The 17491-nt window shown below is 40.2% G+C and overlaps 1 protein-coding gene across 1 annotated transcript in view; it reads left to right on the top strand.

Moving 5' to 3' along the window:
* The window catches only part of MAN2A1 (mannosidase alpha class 2A member 1), a 213634-nt gene that overhangs the window by 153373 nt on the left and 42770 nt on the right, over positions 1 to 17491 (top strand). Inside the window, exons 13-16 of the mRNA XM_075932033.2 lie at positions 2844 to 3009; positions 9683 to 9919; positions 10016 to 10138; positions 15569 to 15683. Coding sequence (XP_075788148.2) covers positions 2844 to 3009; positions 9683 to 9919; positions 10016 to 10138; positions 15569 to 15683 — 641 coding nt within the window. The remainder of the gene's footprint in view (positions 1 to 2843; positions 3010 to 9682; positions 9920 to 10015; positions 10139 to 15568; positions 15684 to 17491) is intronic.

Here is a 17491-nt window from a genome sequence, read left to right as displayed (position 1 = left end):
TCCTGTAAGGACCTTAATCATATAATCTACAGCCTGATGGGGAAAGTATTTGAACCTTTAGCAGCTTACTTGTTACACTTTATCGATTAGGATTGCTTTCCTCATCACCATGTCCGCAAGAAGTGTGGGAAAGTTAGGTGCCATAATGGCGTACCCTATTTATACTACATTTGACAAAGAAAATGTGGTCCATTGATGACACCCCAAATGCATGTCCAAGGAAGCCTCCCCATTTCACCTAAATCAACCTACATAACGGGTTTTTTTTTCCTGAAACCATATTTTGGCAACAATGAGGCTTCTCTTCACACACTTGAAGTCTGCCGGGTATTGGAATTTTATCTGTAGAACTACAACAAAACCATTTAGAAAATCATCCTGTCTTACTCTTTATAACAGAATGATTATTTTGAAACTGAGACTAGCCCAATATCCATTTGGACATGTCCTTTTGTGTTACCAGCAGAGCAATTTCCCTGCTTCTCCAAGAATCGCACATATTCCATCAGAGTGTTATCCACTTTGATAGCATTTCTCAATAACATATTCTTCACGGACATTTGCAAAACTGTTGTCTGGGCCTCTGCCCCAATTTTTACTAAACATTATGCTCTTGAAACAATGAGCTGCAGATGCTCATTTGGGCGGTCGGTGCTAGCTACCGTCAAACCAATTCCCAAGCCCCTCCCTTCCACTGAGCAGCATTACTAGACAGTCATAGAATCATAGAACTGGAAGAGACCTCAGAAGGTCATCAAGTCCAGCCCCCTGCTCTAGGCAGGACCAATTCCAACTAAATCAACCCGGCCAGGGCTTTGTCAAGCCGAGACTTAAACACCTCTAGGGATGGAGACTCCACTACTTCCCTAGGTAACCCATTCCAGTGCTTCACCACCCTCCTAGTGAAATAGTTTTTCCTAATATCCAACCTGGACCTCTCCCACCACAACTTGAGACCATTGCTCCTTGATCTGCCATCTGTCACTACTGAGAACAGCCTTTCTCCATCCTCTTTGGAACCTCCCTTCAGGAAGTTGAAGGCTGCTATCAAATCCCCCCTCACTCTTCGCTTCTGCAGACTAAACAGACCCAAGTCCCTCAGCCTCTCCTCATAAGTCATATGCTCCAGCCCCGTAATCATTTTGGAGTGCCCACAGGAATGCTCTTTGAAGAACAAAAAGAAAAGGGAATAGAGGTACATGGGCATGGTTAGTTGCACACACTAGGTATCTTCTTGAAGCTGTGTGAGATGGCTACTGTGCATATACTACCTTGCTACTACAAATCTCCAATTACAAATGCAGGGCTCCAAAACACCTAAAGTGGAGCACTCACAGGGACAACTGTCTCAAAGAGCCTTAGTTACTGCATGTGATAAATAACTCTTTAAGTGATTCCTTTGCATGAAAAGTCACAACTGTGATCCGTTATCATGTATTCTGTACATGCATTCATCTTGTTTTATAACGATTGTAGAAAAATATGAAAACCTAAAAGCAATTGAACTTTTATGAAGAATATCTTCTGCTCAAAATAGATATAATTTTTTTCTCCATAGTGTTTCCTGCTTTTTTGAGAGAGAAGGGGCCGGTATAGGGCAAACGGTATGCTTTGTTTTGCCTACACAATGTTACTCTAAAAGATGAAAATAAAATTAGAAAAATATGGGTGAATATCTACTATAGAATTAGCAATTGAGATGGTATTACTAAGAACCAAATCTTTATTTTGAAAGTATTAGTACAAACTGTGAAAGTTCTATTGCAGGCTTTCATAAAACATCTTGGGAAACTTATTAGAGAATTCAGTACTCCAAAACATATCGGCTTATAGAAATACGGTAGTACCATTCTCTACTTGTATACAGTTTTGCAAGAGTAATTCACATAAATAAAAATAATTCAGACACATAAATTACATTGGGTAGAATAGTTGTTAAAGTACTGGAAAAAGGGTTCAATATAATTGGTTAATGAAAATGTTGAAATGGGGCAGCAGACGTAAGAAAAGGAAAGAATGCCTCCAAATAAAATTGATTTTTCAATTTTTTCAATGTGGGCTGAAACTAGCTTTTGGAGAATGTCTGCAGGGTTTCATGCTTTTGAACCATTTGTTGTGTTTCTTTTAGCAAAGAGAATTCAGACACTTTGGAAACCAATGTATATTGGAATCTGATTAAGCCTAGGTTGCATACGTTTTAAAGGCTATTCTTTTTTACTATCACTGTTTTTTTTCCCCTCAAACTTTTAGGCTCAGCAGTGGGTACTTAAAAAATATATGTCTTTACAAATTCTTACTAAAATATTTTAGTTTCTTTGATTATACTGAACCCAAAAAATCATTCTTCTTTTACATAATTTACAAATAAACATGATTCAAAATTGTACAGTTAACAAACTTTAAATAATTCAATTTTCTAAAAAGCATTTCATTGCAAAGATTTGTCCTTAATGTTAGACTACATGTGTAACAGTGAAAGAAAATTCCTAGTCATGTTGTTTGCAAAATATATATAGAATTTTTATAAGCACCATAAGATGCCTTTCCATCTTAAGCTTTTGAGAAAGAATAGCATTAAGGCGTCCATTGTTTTCTTCTGTTTAATTTCCATGTATTTTAATTTCATATTACACTAGTGGGCTGCACCCCATGCTGACGACACTTGTTCCTTCCTCCGGCCACTTTCACGGCCAGTGAGTGTGATGACATCATTCTCTCTCCCCGCAGGAAAAACTTTTTTATACAGAGAAAGATAATAGTTTTTAATTATTCCACTGATATAATTAGTGTGAAATAATACAATAACTTGAAATAAAAATAATATGGCAAACATATTTTTGCAGGCACCTTCTGATTTATAATCCTACAGAACAGGAGCGGTTCTCAGTGGTGTCAATCTATGTGAATTCACCCAAAGCTAAAGTATTATCTCCTTTGGGAAAACCTGTTATGGTCCAGATTAGTGGAGTATGGGATACAGCAACTACAGTATCAAATGAAGCATATCAGGTATGTTACTGGAAATAAAAAGTGGAAGTTATACTGATTTGCATTTAAATATATACTGTAGCTTCGCATTAGAGGAGAAAACAAAGAAAAGCACACTTCAAATGTATAAATCATGTATCAGTTTTATACTCTTTGAGTGTGAGAAGGAATAATTAAATTATTTTGGTCTTAGGATATATCATCAACTTTTTAATCTTTGTTATTTTTCATATTACCAAAGTTTAATACTGGATTAAGTGTTTCATTTTGAGGTATTTATTATTTGGTATCATTTACAGTTGCCTTGGGTTATAACTTGAAGTATGTGTTTAAATATAGTTGTCCCCTGTAGCTTTTCTACAAATATATAGATGTCTTATATCCTGCTTACATTTCTGTTTATCTGTGTTTGAGTCAGAAAACTGGTATGTTGAAATATTTGTTTTAAAGTTGTTAAAAATTATTTGAATAACAGCTGCGGTGTACATTAGATTTTTTTTGCCTCTTTAGCCCCATGAATTTAAATGGAAATTAAACATCCCAGTAATGTGTTAGCTATTTTGCTGCATTTCTAAGGAGATATATGTGCTTGTAACCAGGGCATCAAAATCAAGTAGAAATCTGAGACCAATTTTGAAGTGTTTCAAGTAATGATTTTTTAGTTTTTCATGTTTAATAGTCTAATACAGAGGTTTCGAAGACAACACAGCAAATTAATACCTAGCAGGGCAGACTAAGAAATATATGAATAGAAATAATCTATAATTATAATAATTGTATATTATTGTACTGGTAGACTAATACTTGGTTATTGAAAGAAATGTTCATAGTAATCATTATATTCTTAGAAGGTCTCATACTGGCAGGGTATATGTAATAATCAACTATAGCAGAATCTTAAGAAAATCCTAACATTCTTGTAAACATAAACTGGAAGGCTAAAATGTGTATAATATAGGACTTTACCACATTGGTTTGGATTGTTGTGTTCTTGTAGACTTATTGATTTTAATTAATAAATATTGTACTTCATAATTAGGATTGTTTTGTAAAAATGCTGATTTTAAATAATTTCAGTTGTCTTTATAAATGTATGTTATCACAATATTCCTAACTGTGAGGAAGCTTAAAGAATGCCATAAATATAGAAGAAGTGGTATCTAGTGATAAAAAGAAACACTGGAAATTTGATGAGTTCCATTGTGGCTTTTCTAGCTTATCTTGACCTCAGATCCACTATCCGCTATCATGAAGTAGAAAAAAAAGCATAGTTCCCAACTCTCTATTGACTTAAAGGAGGGGGTGTTAAGCTATAAAACCATTGTCGGAGGGGGATTTGATGTGACATTTGAGCTAAGTGGATCAGATCCAAAGATTTGAGCCAAAGTCTTGGATCCCTAGGTCTGGACTCTCATGTACTCTCCATTTCCCTGTACAAGCTGATCTTGGAGCAAACACGTGGTTTCAAATTGTACCTCCTCATAAGAGATTTTTCTCAATCTTAATATGCCACTAGTTCTATTTTACTATGAACTTCTCACTGAGATTTGACAGAGATTTGTTACATAGAGATATGTTCATATGTTTACTTAACATTACTCTTTTATGTGGAAGCCAGGTTGCATTCCTATTTCAGAACCACTTTCCTATAGTGTACATTTTTTTCATCCCTCTTCCAAGGGGCTAATTACTGATAATAAATCTCTAATGTGGAATTCTGAGGAAGCTTTTGTAGAAGAGAGAAAGGAAAGTTTCCAGCATATTGTTTCTTGTTGGGATGTAATTGGGTAGATAATTAAATGATTAACCGATGAGCAAAAGTTTATCGGTTAGTGCTGTCAACTACATGTATTTCCTCCTCCCCCCCCCCCCCCCCAGTACATTTTTAGAGGGCTGGCCAGCAGCATGACTCAGTCCCCGCTCGCACGGGCTCCTGGGAGATACTTATGCTGCGGCTCTGCGTAAAAAGTAGTGGAGGAGCTGGGTGGACAGGCAGCCCAACTTAGTCCCGGACCACACCAATCCTGGGAGCTTCCCCCACTGCAGCTCTGCATGAAAAGTAATTTAAGAGCTGGGGGTAGCTCCCGGGACCTGGCATGAGTCGAGACTTAGCGAGGCTGCCTGCCTAACTCCTAAATGATTTTCAGTACAGAGCACCAACAGGGGTAGTTGCTGACCCAGCACAAGCTGGAAGTGAGTGCTATGCCTAATCAGTTGAGTGGTCCACAAAATTTTTGTTTCTTCTTTGAGGAGTGTCCCCATGGGGTGCTCCACCTCTAGATGCTTTGTGCAACTGAGCTCGAGGTCGGAGATTTATGACAGTAGTGCCCCTGGCCAGCTGTGCACACAGGGAGTCTGTATGTGTTCCGGAGAAGCTACTGCGCATGGCTGGCTCCCCTCCTTGGATCCTTCTTTACCACTGTCAGCTGCCCTGGCTGATCAGAAGTCTCCCTTCAACCGCATCCTTCCTCTCTACTTATTCAAAATTACCTCAGGAATACTTCCTAATTGCTATAACCTGACTCCTTAGACCTTCTAGTTTTTTTTTTTTTTTAAGAAGAAAGGACAGACACGGTGCTGGATGAGCGTGAAAAGCCATGTGCTAGTCTGCATAGCCCGGCTCGTCTGGGTTTAAAAAGTGTACGAGCTGCAGGTTATCCTTTTCAATTTCTGGTGGGCACACAGAGTGTGTTCGCTGTTTGGGTGAACACCACCTTCCTGACTGTTGCCCATATTGCCAAAAGCTCAAAGCCTGATCCAGGAGATTGAGGGAACTACATATTAAACTGCTCCAGATGGAGGAAAAAACTCGGTCAACGTTTGACCTAGAGCACTCCACTCCTCCCAGACAAATATCACCTGGGACGGAGTCAGAGGGGATGGCGCATACTGGGTCGAGTCCCAAGGACCGTGAAAATAAGAACAAGAAATGGTCCTATTCTTCGTCAGGGATTGACTCCCCATTGAGGAAAGGTGCTCCCCACAAGAAAGCCGCACCCAGCAACCGCGCAGACGGGGTATGACAAACAACAAACCACAGGAACCAGCAAAGAGAAAAGCCGGAACCCTAAGCACTCTCAGTGCTCCTCACAGAAACTGCCTGAGGCAAAGTGGAAACCCTCAGCAGCAGCACTGAGCCAAACAACTGCGGCACCAGCTTTTATGCCAAGCACACACCACTCACGCAAGGCTCTGAGCACAAGCAAAGCAATGAAGGTGGCTCTGCTGGCACCGCAAGTGTACTCGGCACTGCTCTCGCTCAGTACTCAGCTGGCATTCCCAATAACACCACACTCTGTACCACAAGCTGCCTGCCTCCTACCACTACCCACTGTACAGCTGTTGCCGCAGTTCAGCACTGCAGCGGAGCTTTCAATTAACTCAGCACCAGGATCGCCTCTCCTCGGCACCGACAGTACACCAAATGCTTCACGGTGCAACCTGTCAATTTCACTGGCCAGTTCTATTGCCTCCTCACTCACTAATAAGGAGGAGACATCTCTCAAACCGTTGCATTTAAAGTGACCCACCGTTCAAGAAGCACAGAAACATACCCAGCAATAGCAGATACCACAGTGGTTCCCTACCTAGTTCCTACCTTCCTGCCGTGTTGGGGACCCATGGGTAGCCTACAGGCAACAACAGCCCACCCAACTACAGCACAGGGGCCAAACACCAAGATTACAGGCACCTAATAGCCATACCATAGAGCACAATACTTCTGATTTAGGGGAACAGGAGCTGGACTATATGGATGAAGAAAAGCGGTCCTCTCCTTCCCCACCCACACAGAATTCCTCCACATCTTAAGAGGACACCATCATAACCCAGCTACCAAATATGGGTGATAATTTTTTTAGTTGTTCCAAGACCTCTCTAAGAGAGTTACTGACACCCTGGAGATCTTTCAGATGCTCCACAGACACAACACAAGCTTACAAACATCCTACAAACCTCCTGTCATCCAAAGCTGGCCATTCCTATGAATGAAGCAATCATGGACCCTGCCAAAAATATATGGCTCAAACCAGCATCAACTAACCCCATTTCTAAGCACCTAGATAGGAAATAATATGGGTCTCCCAAGGGGGCAGAATTTCTTTTCTTGCACCCGGTACCAGATTCCCTTGTAGTGGAAACCGCGAACCAGAGGGGAAAACAACAGTCAGTGTGGACAACTTCATATGATAAAGATTGGAAGAGACTAGATGCAATGGGGGAAAAGGATTATTCATTGGCAAGCCTCCAAATGAGAATTGCTAACTACACAGCATTAGCAAAGTACACACACCAGATCTTTGACCACATGACAACCTTTGTCTCAATTTAAAACAAACATTAAAGAGAACAAACTAATATCCCATACCACCCTGCAGGCTGCGCTCGACTCTGGGGACACAGCAGCCAGATCACTTGCAGCAGCTGTAGCAATGAGACGAGCCTCCTGGCTCCAGTTGCCGGGTTTTCCCAGAGAAGTTTAGTCCACCGTACAAGACTTTCCATTTGACAGTACAAATCTCTTTGCAGAGTCCACAAATACATTTCTGTACACTCTGAAGGACTCGAGGGCTACCCTCAGAACCTTAGGTATTCAGGTACCTGTTGTAAGAAGGCAAAACAGGTCATTCCAACAAAGATTGAGACATGCACCATTCAATCAACACCAATGAGAATACGATAACAGACAATGTCAGAGACAAAACAGGCACAAACAGTGCAACAACCAAGCCTCTGCCCAACAACCATCAACATCCAGACAACAGTTTTGAAGTGTTGTCGAGGGTCTGATAGCCCCGAAATCTCTCAGGCAGCAATCCACCTCATCTGCAGTATTTGGCAACAACTAGCGGACTTTTATACAGTATGGTCGGCCATTATCACCAACAAGTGGGTGCTGGAAATAGTGAAAACAGGATACTGCATCCTGTTCATAACCAACCCCCCACCGCACCCTCTGTCCCCATCCCTCTTCAGGGACCCTTCTCATGAGATACTGGTTCTTCAAGAGGCAGAGTACTTAGTCTCAAAGCTATAGAGGAGGTACCGGAACAACACCAGGGCAGAGGATTCTATTCTCACAATTTTCTCACCACCAAAAAGTCTGGTGATTGGAGACCAATACTAGATCTGTGCAAACTCACCCACTTTGTCAAATACCAATGTTTCAAAATGGTCACACTCACGGCCATAATACCTGCCTTAGAGAAAGGAGCATGGCTGTCTACCCTCAACCTAAAGGATGCCTATTTCCATACATCCAGCACACAGAAGGTTCCTGAGGTTTACAATAAAGAACAGACACTTCCAGTACAGGGTGCTTCCAAAGGTACTGGCAGTGGTCACCGCACACTTACACAAGAACAGGATCTCAATATTCCCGTATCTTGACAATTGTCTCCTAGCGAATTGTACACTGCAAGAAGCGCAGCAAGCAGTCATAATAGCAAAAACACTCTTTGAAAATCTCGGTCTACAAATAAACACCATAAGTGCATTTTGTCCCCAACTCAATTACTGAAATTCATAGGTACATATCTGGACTGCACAACAGCCAGAGCTTACTTGCCTCACCACAGATGAATGACCATAAAGGACCTGATAGCATCTGCACAGAACCCTCTGATCATAACAGCAAAGGCTATGCCTACAAATACTGGGGCACATGGCAGCTGCAACGTTCGTCGTACCCTATGATCGCCTACACATGAGACCACTCTAGGCCTGGTTACGCACAATCTATTGACCACAAACATACCCACTACACAAATTTCTATCCATACCGAACAAGATAAAATCATCCCTAGCATGGTGGACAGTACACAGCAATGTTTGCGTGGGAGTACCATTCCAACGCAACACACCATCAATCACAATGATGGATGCCTCACTCCTGGGATTGGGGGAGGGAGCACACACTAAGACTGCAATTCAGATGAATAGAAAAAACATTTTATTTACAATGAAATATTAGAACATTTGATTTAGTAATTTGAAGTATCCTTAATAATCTAATCTATTTGTGTTCTTAGAAATTGGGCAAAATTAGTGCTAGCATAACTTGATGTGACTAGAATTACAACAGGCATGAATTTGGTGCAGTATGTTCAAAATAGGGATGTAAAAAAATGTGAAAATAGTAACTATAACTGATGGAAATTCAGTTACACAGTTAAATGTGTCACCCGAGGACATAGGTGTAGAGAGGAAAAGGTGTTAGAGGGCTCTTATATGCCAGCCCTCGTGGACTCGCTGCCACTAGCTCTTTTGGGCTTCTGGCCCTTCCAGGCTCTGGCTGCAGGTCCGGGATCCCTAGCAGCAGGTCTGGTAACAGGAACCAATAAGCATCATCTTAATGATTAATCCAGGGGAGGGCAATAAAATGGCAGTGGCTCACCCAGGTTAATTTCTGGTGGGATGTTGCCACTATCTTTATCTGTGTGTCTGCAGCTATGGGCGATTGCAGTTCCAGTTGTCTGGGAATGGTGATCTGTGGTCTGAGAGCTGCGATCCCCCAAACCTGCAAAAGTGCAGGTAAAGACCGCACTGCAGGAACCCACCAGAGGCTAACCTTGGCGGACCGGTATTTACTCATCCCTGCGTTAACCCATTAAACTCTCTTAAATCCCTAGTTCAAAACTTTATTTTAATTATAACAGTGCATTTTTAATACGTTATTTTCTTCTTCTTCCTACAGATCACTTTCATGGTGCACCTACCGCCTTTGGGTTTGGGAGTTTACCAGCTTATGGAGGGTTTGAATTCAGAAATGGTCTTGGCTGATTATAAAATATATACTAGTGGAGAGAATAATGTTCAGGTGAACCCAGATAAAGTGTTCAAGATCAAGGAGATGCAAAATTCTGCGGATGATATTATTTTAGAAAACTCTTATGTGAAACTATGGTTTTCTGGGATCTCAGGGCTTCTAAAGGTATGTTGGCTTACAGTTTGAAGTACTGTATTTCTTCTTCATAAGAGCATAAAAGTTAAATTTGTCACCCTCACATTTATGATTGTTTATCTTTAGAAAATTAACATGAAAGAAGATGGCAAAAATTATCAAGTAAAGGTGGAGTTTGCATGGTATGGAACCACAAGTAACAGAGATAAGAGCGGGGCTTATCTCTTCTTACCAGATGGAGAGGCCAAGGTAATAGTACTTGTATTATACTTATTATTAAAGGCTTTCATCGTGAAAGATCCCAAAACATTTGGCAAATTGTGTATAGAAGTACTAATTGGCCCACCACTGAAATATAACCCTGGTGGACCGGTATTATAACCCTGGCGGACCGGTCTATAAGCTGCCACAGGACTCCTTGCCGCTTTTGCAGATTCAGACTAACACGTCTATCCCGATACTTGACACTGAAATATAGCTACTTCTGTGGTGAAGCATAGCCTTCAAATTGTGCACATTGGAATTTTAACAAGACACTGACAACTCTGACAGAAAGTGCCAAGTGATCTTCAGTGCCCACAAGCAGTCGATCTCATTTTCATGTATTGTGTTAAGTGTACTACAGATATTCATTCATTTTCCCCTGCTTTTCCTTTCTTCCCTAGATCTCATTTTTCCCTTTAGTCTGAGATTGGATATCCTAAATTTATACATGGAATAATATTGTGAATATGCTAAACTTTTTTAAGGTTGTAAGCTGTTTGTGGGATGGGCTGCTTTTTATGATGTGTTTATATAATATCTAACATAAAAAGGTCCGACTTTGATTGACATGTTCAGTGTTATTGTGATGATGATGATGAACAAAAAGGAAGAGCAAATGGCTATTAATTTAGTGATTTAAAAAAATCCAGTCTTTTCTGATAATTCTTGTGTGTTCTACTTCATTGGAAATTCATAAACATGGATTTCAGAAATATCTCTACATTTTTATATATATATATATATATATATATATATATATATATATATATATATATATATATATATATATATATATATATAGCATTTGTGAAATATTTCTCAGAATGTAAATACTTTTATGGAAAAATATAAACTGAAAAATGGTGTAGAAAACAGTTTTACAAAGGTAAATGATAGTATGCAGCTTACTATTTCTCTTTATTTTTCCAAACTCTGTTTTCCCTTGGAGGAATTTTAATGGGTCAGATTGAAGCTTTGTGTGCCTATGTCTAGACTACAGGCTTCTTTCGGAAGAAGCTTTTTTCGGAAGAGATCTTCCAAAAAAAACCTTCTTTTGCAGCGTGGATACTCTTTTAGAAGTGCATTGGAAAAAGCGGTTTGTTTTTTCGTAAGAGAGCGTCCAGACTGAATGGACACGCTCCCGCATGTAAGCTGTCATTGCAATGGATGGAACAGCCACCAGGGCGCACCTGTGCTTTCCCTCGTTTTTCCTTTTCTTACGAAAGAACTCCCTCTTGCCCATCCCCACACACCTTTTTGTGAAAAAGCTTTCGCAAAAAGGCTTCTTCCTCGTAGAATGAGGATTACTAATGCCAGAAAAAACCCTCCATTCTTTTGATTTTCTTGCAGAAGAACACAATTGCACTGTGGACATACCACCAGATTTGTCGGAAAAATGGCAGATTTTCTGACAAATCTCTGTAGTGTAGACATACCCTCTGAGTGTTCACACAAGGAAGTAAGGGCATATAACATGTTTATTGTCCTTGTGCTAGCCAGCTATGCTGTAGATGGCTTTGGAGATGCGCGGGGCTCACATTGGTTACATCCCACTTCCCCCTCAACTTCCACTACAGAAGAAAGGAGAGAGGAACTGAAAGGCAGACTGGTAAGGCCATCATTGAGCTCTAAGCAACTAATCAATCAAATAGCACAAACATATAGGGATAAAATTAGAAAGGCTAAGGCACAAAGGAGTAATAAAAAGATGGTTTTAAAAATATATATATTAGGGAAAATCAGAAGGAAAAATAGGCCCTCTGCATACAGAGAGAGAGCTTGTAACCTATGACAAAAGGAGGCTGAGCTGTTTAATAACTATTTTGCTTCAGTCTTCTATAGAAAGATCAATTATGACCCAATATTACCACGATAAACATTAATAACAGAGGGTAGGAATTAAACCCCCAAAAGGGAAAGAATGTTTAGAAGAATTAGCTGTATTCACGTTGGCAGAATCTGATTAAATTTATCCTAGGGGACTTATGGAACAAGCTGAAGCAGTCTCAGAGCAGTTAACAATTTATTTTTCAGAATTCCTAGAGAAAGAGTGGGATTTTAAGAGGACTAGGGAAGGGCAAACCATAGTAGAGGATTTTAGACCAGTAAGTGTATCTTTGATACCTTCAAAGACACTGGAACAAATTATTGAACAATAAATTAGTTAGCACCTAGAGTATAATAGAATCAAAAGTAATACCCAATGTGTATTTGTCAAGAACAATTTGTGTTTAATTTCATTCTTTAACTGGAGTTCTACTGATACCAGACATTTTAAGCACACCAAGTATTCCTGATTTTGAAAGAGAGTTAGTCCAGGACTTTACAGGATCTACAAAATTTAGTTACTTGGGCCAGAAACCCCTGTCAAGTAGAAATGCCACACCATTACATTCCACTGTGAACCAGCTGCTGAAGAAAGTGTGGCAAAAACCTCAATTCACTATCCCAACTTTCAATGCAGTGAGGAAAAAATATATTCTCCCCAAGGATGTATGTTCTCTGAGCTCCCAATGGGAGCTTGGGTAGAAGGTGGGGTCAGAGCCATAACTGGAGGGAAAACTAAACACAATTATGATACTGCCTACCCAGAAATTAAGCTGTGGTGTTGGTAATGTATTGAGCAAAGAATTGACCAGTTCATGATTGCCACACTGTACATTGTGAAACATGAACCAAATCTCAGATAGAACTATGGAAAAAAGCGACATTCACCCTGGATGCTTAAAGAAGCTAGTCTGAGAGTGGAGACCTGGCCTGGCTGCAGGTTTGGGCAGCCTTTTCAAGTGAGACAATGAAAGAATCTTTGTCCCAAGTTCGAAAGCCTGCTTTGGTCTGTTTAGCTGAAGGCATCTGTGTTCTATCAAAAGATTTTGGTCTCAATAGTATTTTGTCAGTGTTCTAGAGATGAGATTTTCGTAAGTTCTAAGGACTGTAAAAAACTGGATATACCCCTAAAAGTCCTGTTTAAAATGAACAGCCATACCAACCATGTTTTATGTGAATATGGAGGGAGACACAAAATGTACTCCCTCATTTGAGAAACATTATAGGTGTGGGAGTATTGTGTGTTGTACAAGATGAGCCTTGTCACCATGTGTATGTCAGGGAAAAAGAACAGTGTCAGATAGGGCTAAGCTGAAACAGATTTTCACAAATGATCTTTTAATAAGAAACTGACTGATCAGATTTTCCTGTAGTACTGGACAAGAGCAATTGATTTTAATCATATATCACCCAAGTAAGAATCTCTGCTTCTCATTATGGTACAAAAAAGATCACCGTAATAAAGTACTCTTTTTGTGGTTGTTACATGGCTTGATACTAAACTCTGTTGTAAATGTACTGCCAAATTTTGGAAGAGAGAATGGTTTGAAGAAAGTAACTCTTATTGCGTTGGAACTGTGGGTTTTTTTACTCTGTTGCAAATGGCTAAACCTAATATGAGTCATGTTGTTGAATCTGGCTTCAGATCATCACTCAGAACCATGTTACCTGCTTTATCTCAATATGGGAATCTTCTCCCAAAAGGTGGCTTTATAACATAGAGATCCGTTAGCATGTTCTGTCTGAGCAAGTGGTTCTTGACTTCTGATGTGCCAGAAGGACATTTAGCAGAACTACTTGCAAGTCCAAAAGGAAAAAGCTTTTAGTGAAGTGCAAACAACCCCCAAGGATTCCTTTACTTGCCAAACTGCTTAACTATTCTCTTCGCCTGCTTGAATCTACTTTAGAGTAACAGCATCCAGATATGTTTTACAATGTCTCTATAGTTAACTGGTTAAAGGTAGACCAGTATGTTTGCAGCTACTTTTCATCAAATTTGTGCACTGATAAGAAAGCCCATTGTGATAAGCAATTTTCATGTCCTTACAAAACTGATGAACTACTCAGTTCCTGTGATGCTTCCTGTCCTAGCTATCAATCTAATGAGCCAAAGGATTATTACTTGAATTTGAAACAGACCATAATATTTGGTTGCAAGAGCTGGCAACCAAAGAGTTGGCTGGCAAACATACATCTCAAAAAAGGTATTTTTTTCTTAGAAAAATTCCTTGAGCACAAGTTAACAAAGTACAGATGATTCATTGGTTGAAGTCATGGCTGGAGATGAGTGAGTTTGGAGATTTACATATACAAGAGTTTCCCTCTACTAACCCCTTCAAACAACTCAGAGTATGAACTGGCCAGTCAGAAGGAGTGCTGTTAGATGAAAAACTGTTATGAGCAATTATCCATGTAGTAAACCACCTTGGGTTTGCCTGGTAAAAATGCAAGAAGCAAACATCAGAGGCTGGAACTCAGTGACTATTTCTAGAGACTTTGGAAGCATTTAAGAGAGGAAAAATAATGAATGGACAAATAATGGGGGAGCAAGTAGCAAAATTAAAAGTGTAAGAGGCCCACTTCTACTCTTTTCTTCCACACCATGCACAATAATATAGAAATGTGCCTCTAAGCTTCAATAATGACCCTCAGCCTACCTACCAAATTCACTGAGGATTAGCAAGCCATGGCTAGGAGTTGGCACTGTGAGAGCATCAGTACGCTTGAGACAGCTTCAGGTCTTGGACCCAGCTTTTTCTGTCTCTGCCTGATCCCCTGTAATACTCAGATGGGATGGGTGGGGCCAGACTGAGCTAGCACTAAAGCTTTATCAAGAGTGTAGCTAATGGTTTAGCTAGGACTTTGCTGTGATACTCAACATATTGCTGTTCCTTTTGTGTTTTTCCATATGTTAACTGTGCATTGAGTTCAAGGTAGGGCAAACCAATGGTATTTATTATTTTGGATATCCTAAATCAGGAACACTTTGTCCAACTTTTTAGAAACATTTTACTTTAGCTCCTACAAATGACCTATTAATTTCCAGGTATATTTAAATCTTTTAGGGAAGCACCATCATCATACTTTTAACAGAATATCTTTTGAAACCTTAACTGTGGAGTATACCACTCTGTAGCAGCTGGGTCAAACAGCCGACAACTATAACATTGTGAGAGAAAATTTTGAAGCTGATATGTAAACGCAGCAATATGTTGCTTAACACATAAATTGCTCTCATCTTCAAAGTGCTCCACAAATACTAATTTAATAATTCTCAGAACATACTTGTGTTGTGTAAAATAAAGGTGAAGATTGTCCGTGTTCTAAGACAAGTTAAGGATAAGAGAGTTGCCCAAGGCCCCAAAGAAAGTCAAAGTGGGGATCAGAAGTTGTGATTTCCCAGATCCTAGTCCTATATTTCAATTACCAAACCTACAGTCATCTAGGCTAGATGAAAATTATTTTGGAGAAATTTTACATTAGGATTTAAAATGGTTTAATAATTTATATGCTGTGGGGGGTTTCATGCTGCTATAAGGAAAACAAACATTTTTCATAACATTGTTTTAACTTTGTGCCTTTTTGCAGCCTTATGTTTTCACAGATCCACCAACCATTAGAGTTACTCATGGAAGGATTTTCTCTGAAATTACTTGTTTTTTCCATCATTTGACACACACAGTGCGACTTTACAAAGTTCAGGGTAAGTGGCTGCAATTGTGTCATTTTATTTTCTTGTTAATTTGTAGTGTTGAGTTTAGGCCTTACATTGACTTCCTCGTGCTTTCATAACTTACGCTTGTTACAATGCTGTTGTAGGAATTACCTTCTGATTGCAACCTTCAGAGAATTTAAGAACGTATTATCTATACTTGAGTCTTGCAACAGTCACTCCATTTAAGGCAGGCTTAAATCCAACATATCTCCTTGGATTACCTCAGCACTGGAAATCCTTTTGTGATGTAGGGCTGTCAGAATGGCTCTTATACCACCCAAAATCCAGCACAGGTGGCATTCCTGCAATAAGCAAAGTAGCAATTGTGTGCTTGGGGCATCTTCTTTTACTCTTTTATCTAATGCAAGGCGTTTAAACTAGGGATTAATCGATCAAGGATAGCACTCAGTCCCAGCTTGTGCTGGGTTGGCAACTACTTCTGTTGCAGCTCTGCACTGAAAGTAGTTTTGGAACAGGCTGACAAGCAGCCCAGGTCAGTCCTGGCTTGCACCAGGTCCCAGGAGCTGCCCCAGCTCCTCAATTACTTTTCGTGCAGAGCCGCAGCAGAGGTAGCTCTGTGGACCCAGCACCAGACAGAACTGAGCCATGCTGCTGGCCTACTCTCTAAAAAAATTTATTGGTGGGGGGATCTTTTGAAATAAGCTTTTGCTTATTGGTTAATCATCTACGCTATTACATCCTTAGTTTAAACAGAAGTGTTACTCTGGTATTCTTTGGCTATATGCTGCTGTTGCAGATTAGAGAGGCTGCTTTTGTGCTGAGGACTAGGACACTGTGGAACCAGCCCCAGAAATGAGAAGTGTAAATGGCTCGTTTGCACTCCCTACATTTTTCTGGGCTGCATGCAGCACTTAATGAGTCTGCAGTTCTGACTGGGGCCTTTGGCTACTGCTCTGTAGAAATGATAAATAGTAAGTAATGGTTGCTAAAATGAAGGCGGGAGAAATATAATACTTTTGGGTATGTCTACACTAACCTCCTAGTTTGAACTAGGAGGGTAATGTAGGCATACTGCACTTGCAAATGAAGCCCGGGATTTGAATTTCCCGGGCTTCATTTGCATAAGCGGGGAGCCGCCATTTTTAAATCCCCGCTGGTTCGAACCCCGTGTAGCGCGGCTACACGGGGCTCGAACTAGGTAGTTCGGACTAGGATTCCTATTCCGAACTACTGGTACACCTCGTGGAACCTCGTGGAACGAGGTGTACTGGTAGTTCGGAATAGGAATCCTAGTCCGAACTACCTAGTTCGAGCCCTGTGTAGCCGCACTACATGGGGTTCGAACCAGCGGGGATTTAAAAATGGCGGCTCCCCGCTTATGCAAATGAAGCCCGGGAAATTCAAATCCCGGGCTTCATTTGCAAGTGCGGTATGCCTACATTACCCCGCTAGTTCGAACTAGCGGGGTAGTGTAGACATACCCTTTGAGAATTTCTCAAATCTGTTCTACTGCCACCTTCACCCTTTGCATATTATCTTTTTTGTACCTTAGTAAAACAGAAGTACAGTGTTTGAGGGAGTGCAGAGAACACACTCCTAGTCCCTATTTTTTTCCTTTCAAAATACCTTTCAGTTTTTGAATGTAAATTATGTTAATTGGGTAAACTGTGATTTCTGCAATGAATACCTATAAACATGAGAATCATGCTAAAAAATGCAAGCTGTAGCAGGCTCATGAAAAAATTACTAGAAAAAAGTGAATGGTCTACAACAATGTTTCTCAAACTGTGCTCCGTGGAGCCCCACACTCTGCGAGACATCTCCAGGGGCTCCGC

Source organism: Pelodiscus sinensis, chromosome 6, assembly GCF_052426305.1.
Source record: "Pelodiscus sinensis isolate ZL-2025 chromosome 6, ASM5242630v1, whole genome shotgun sequence".
In the NCBI taxonomy this organism is placed as follows: domain Eukaryota; kingdom Metazoa; phylum Chordata; order Testudines; family Trionychidae; genus Pelodiscus; species Pelodiscus sinensis.
This window is presented reverse-complemented; position numbering and strand designations above follow the sequence as displayed.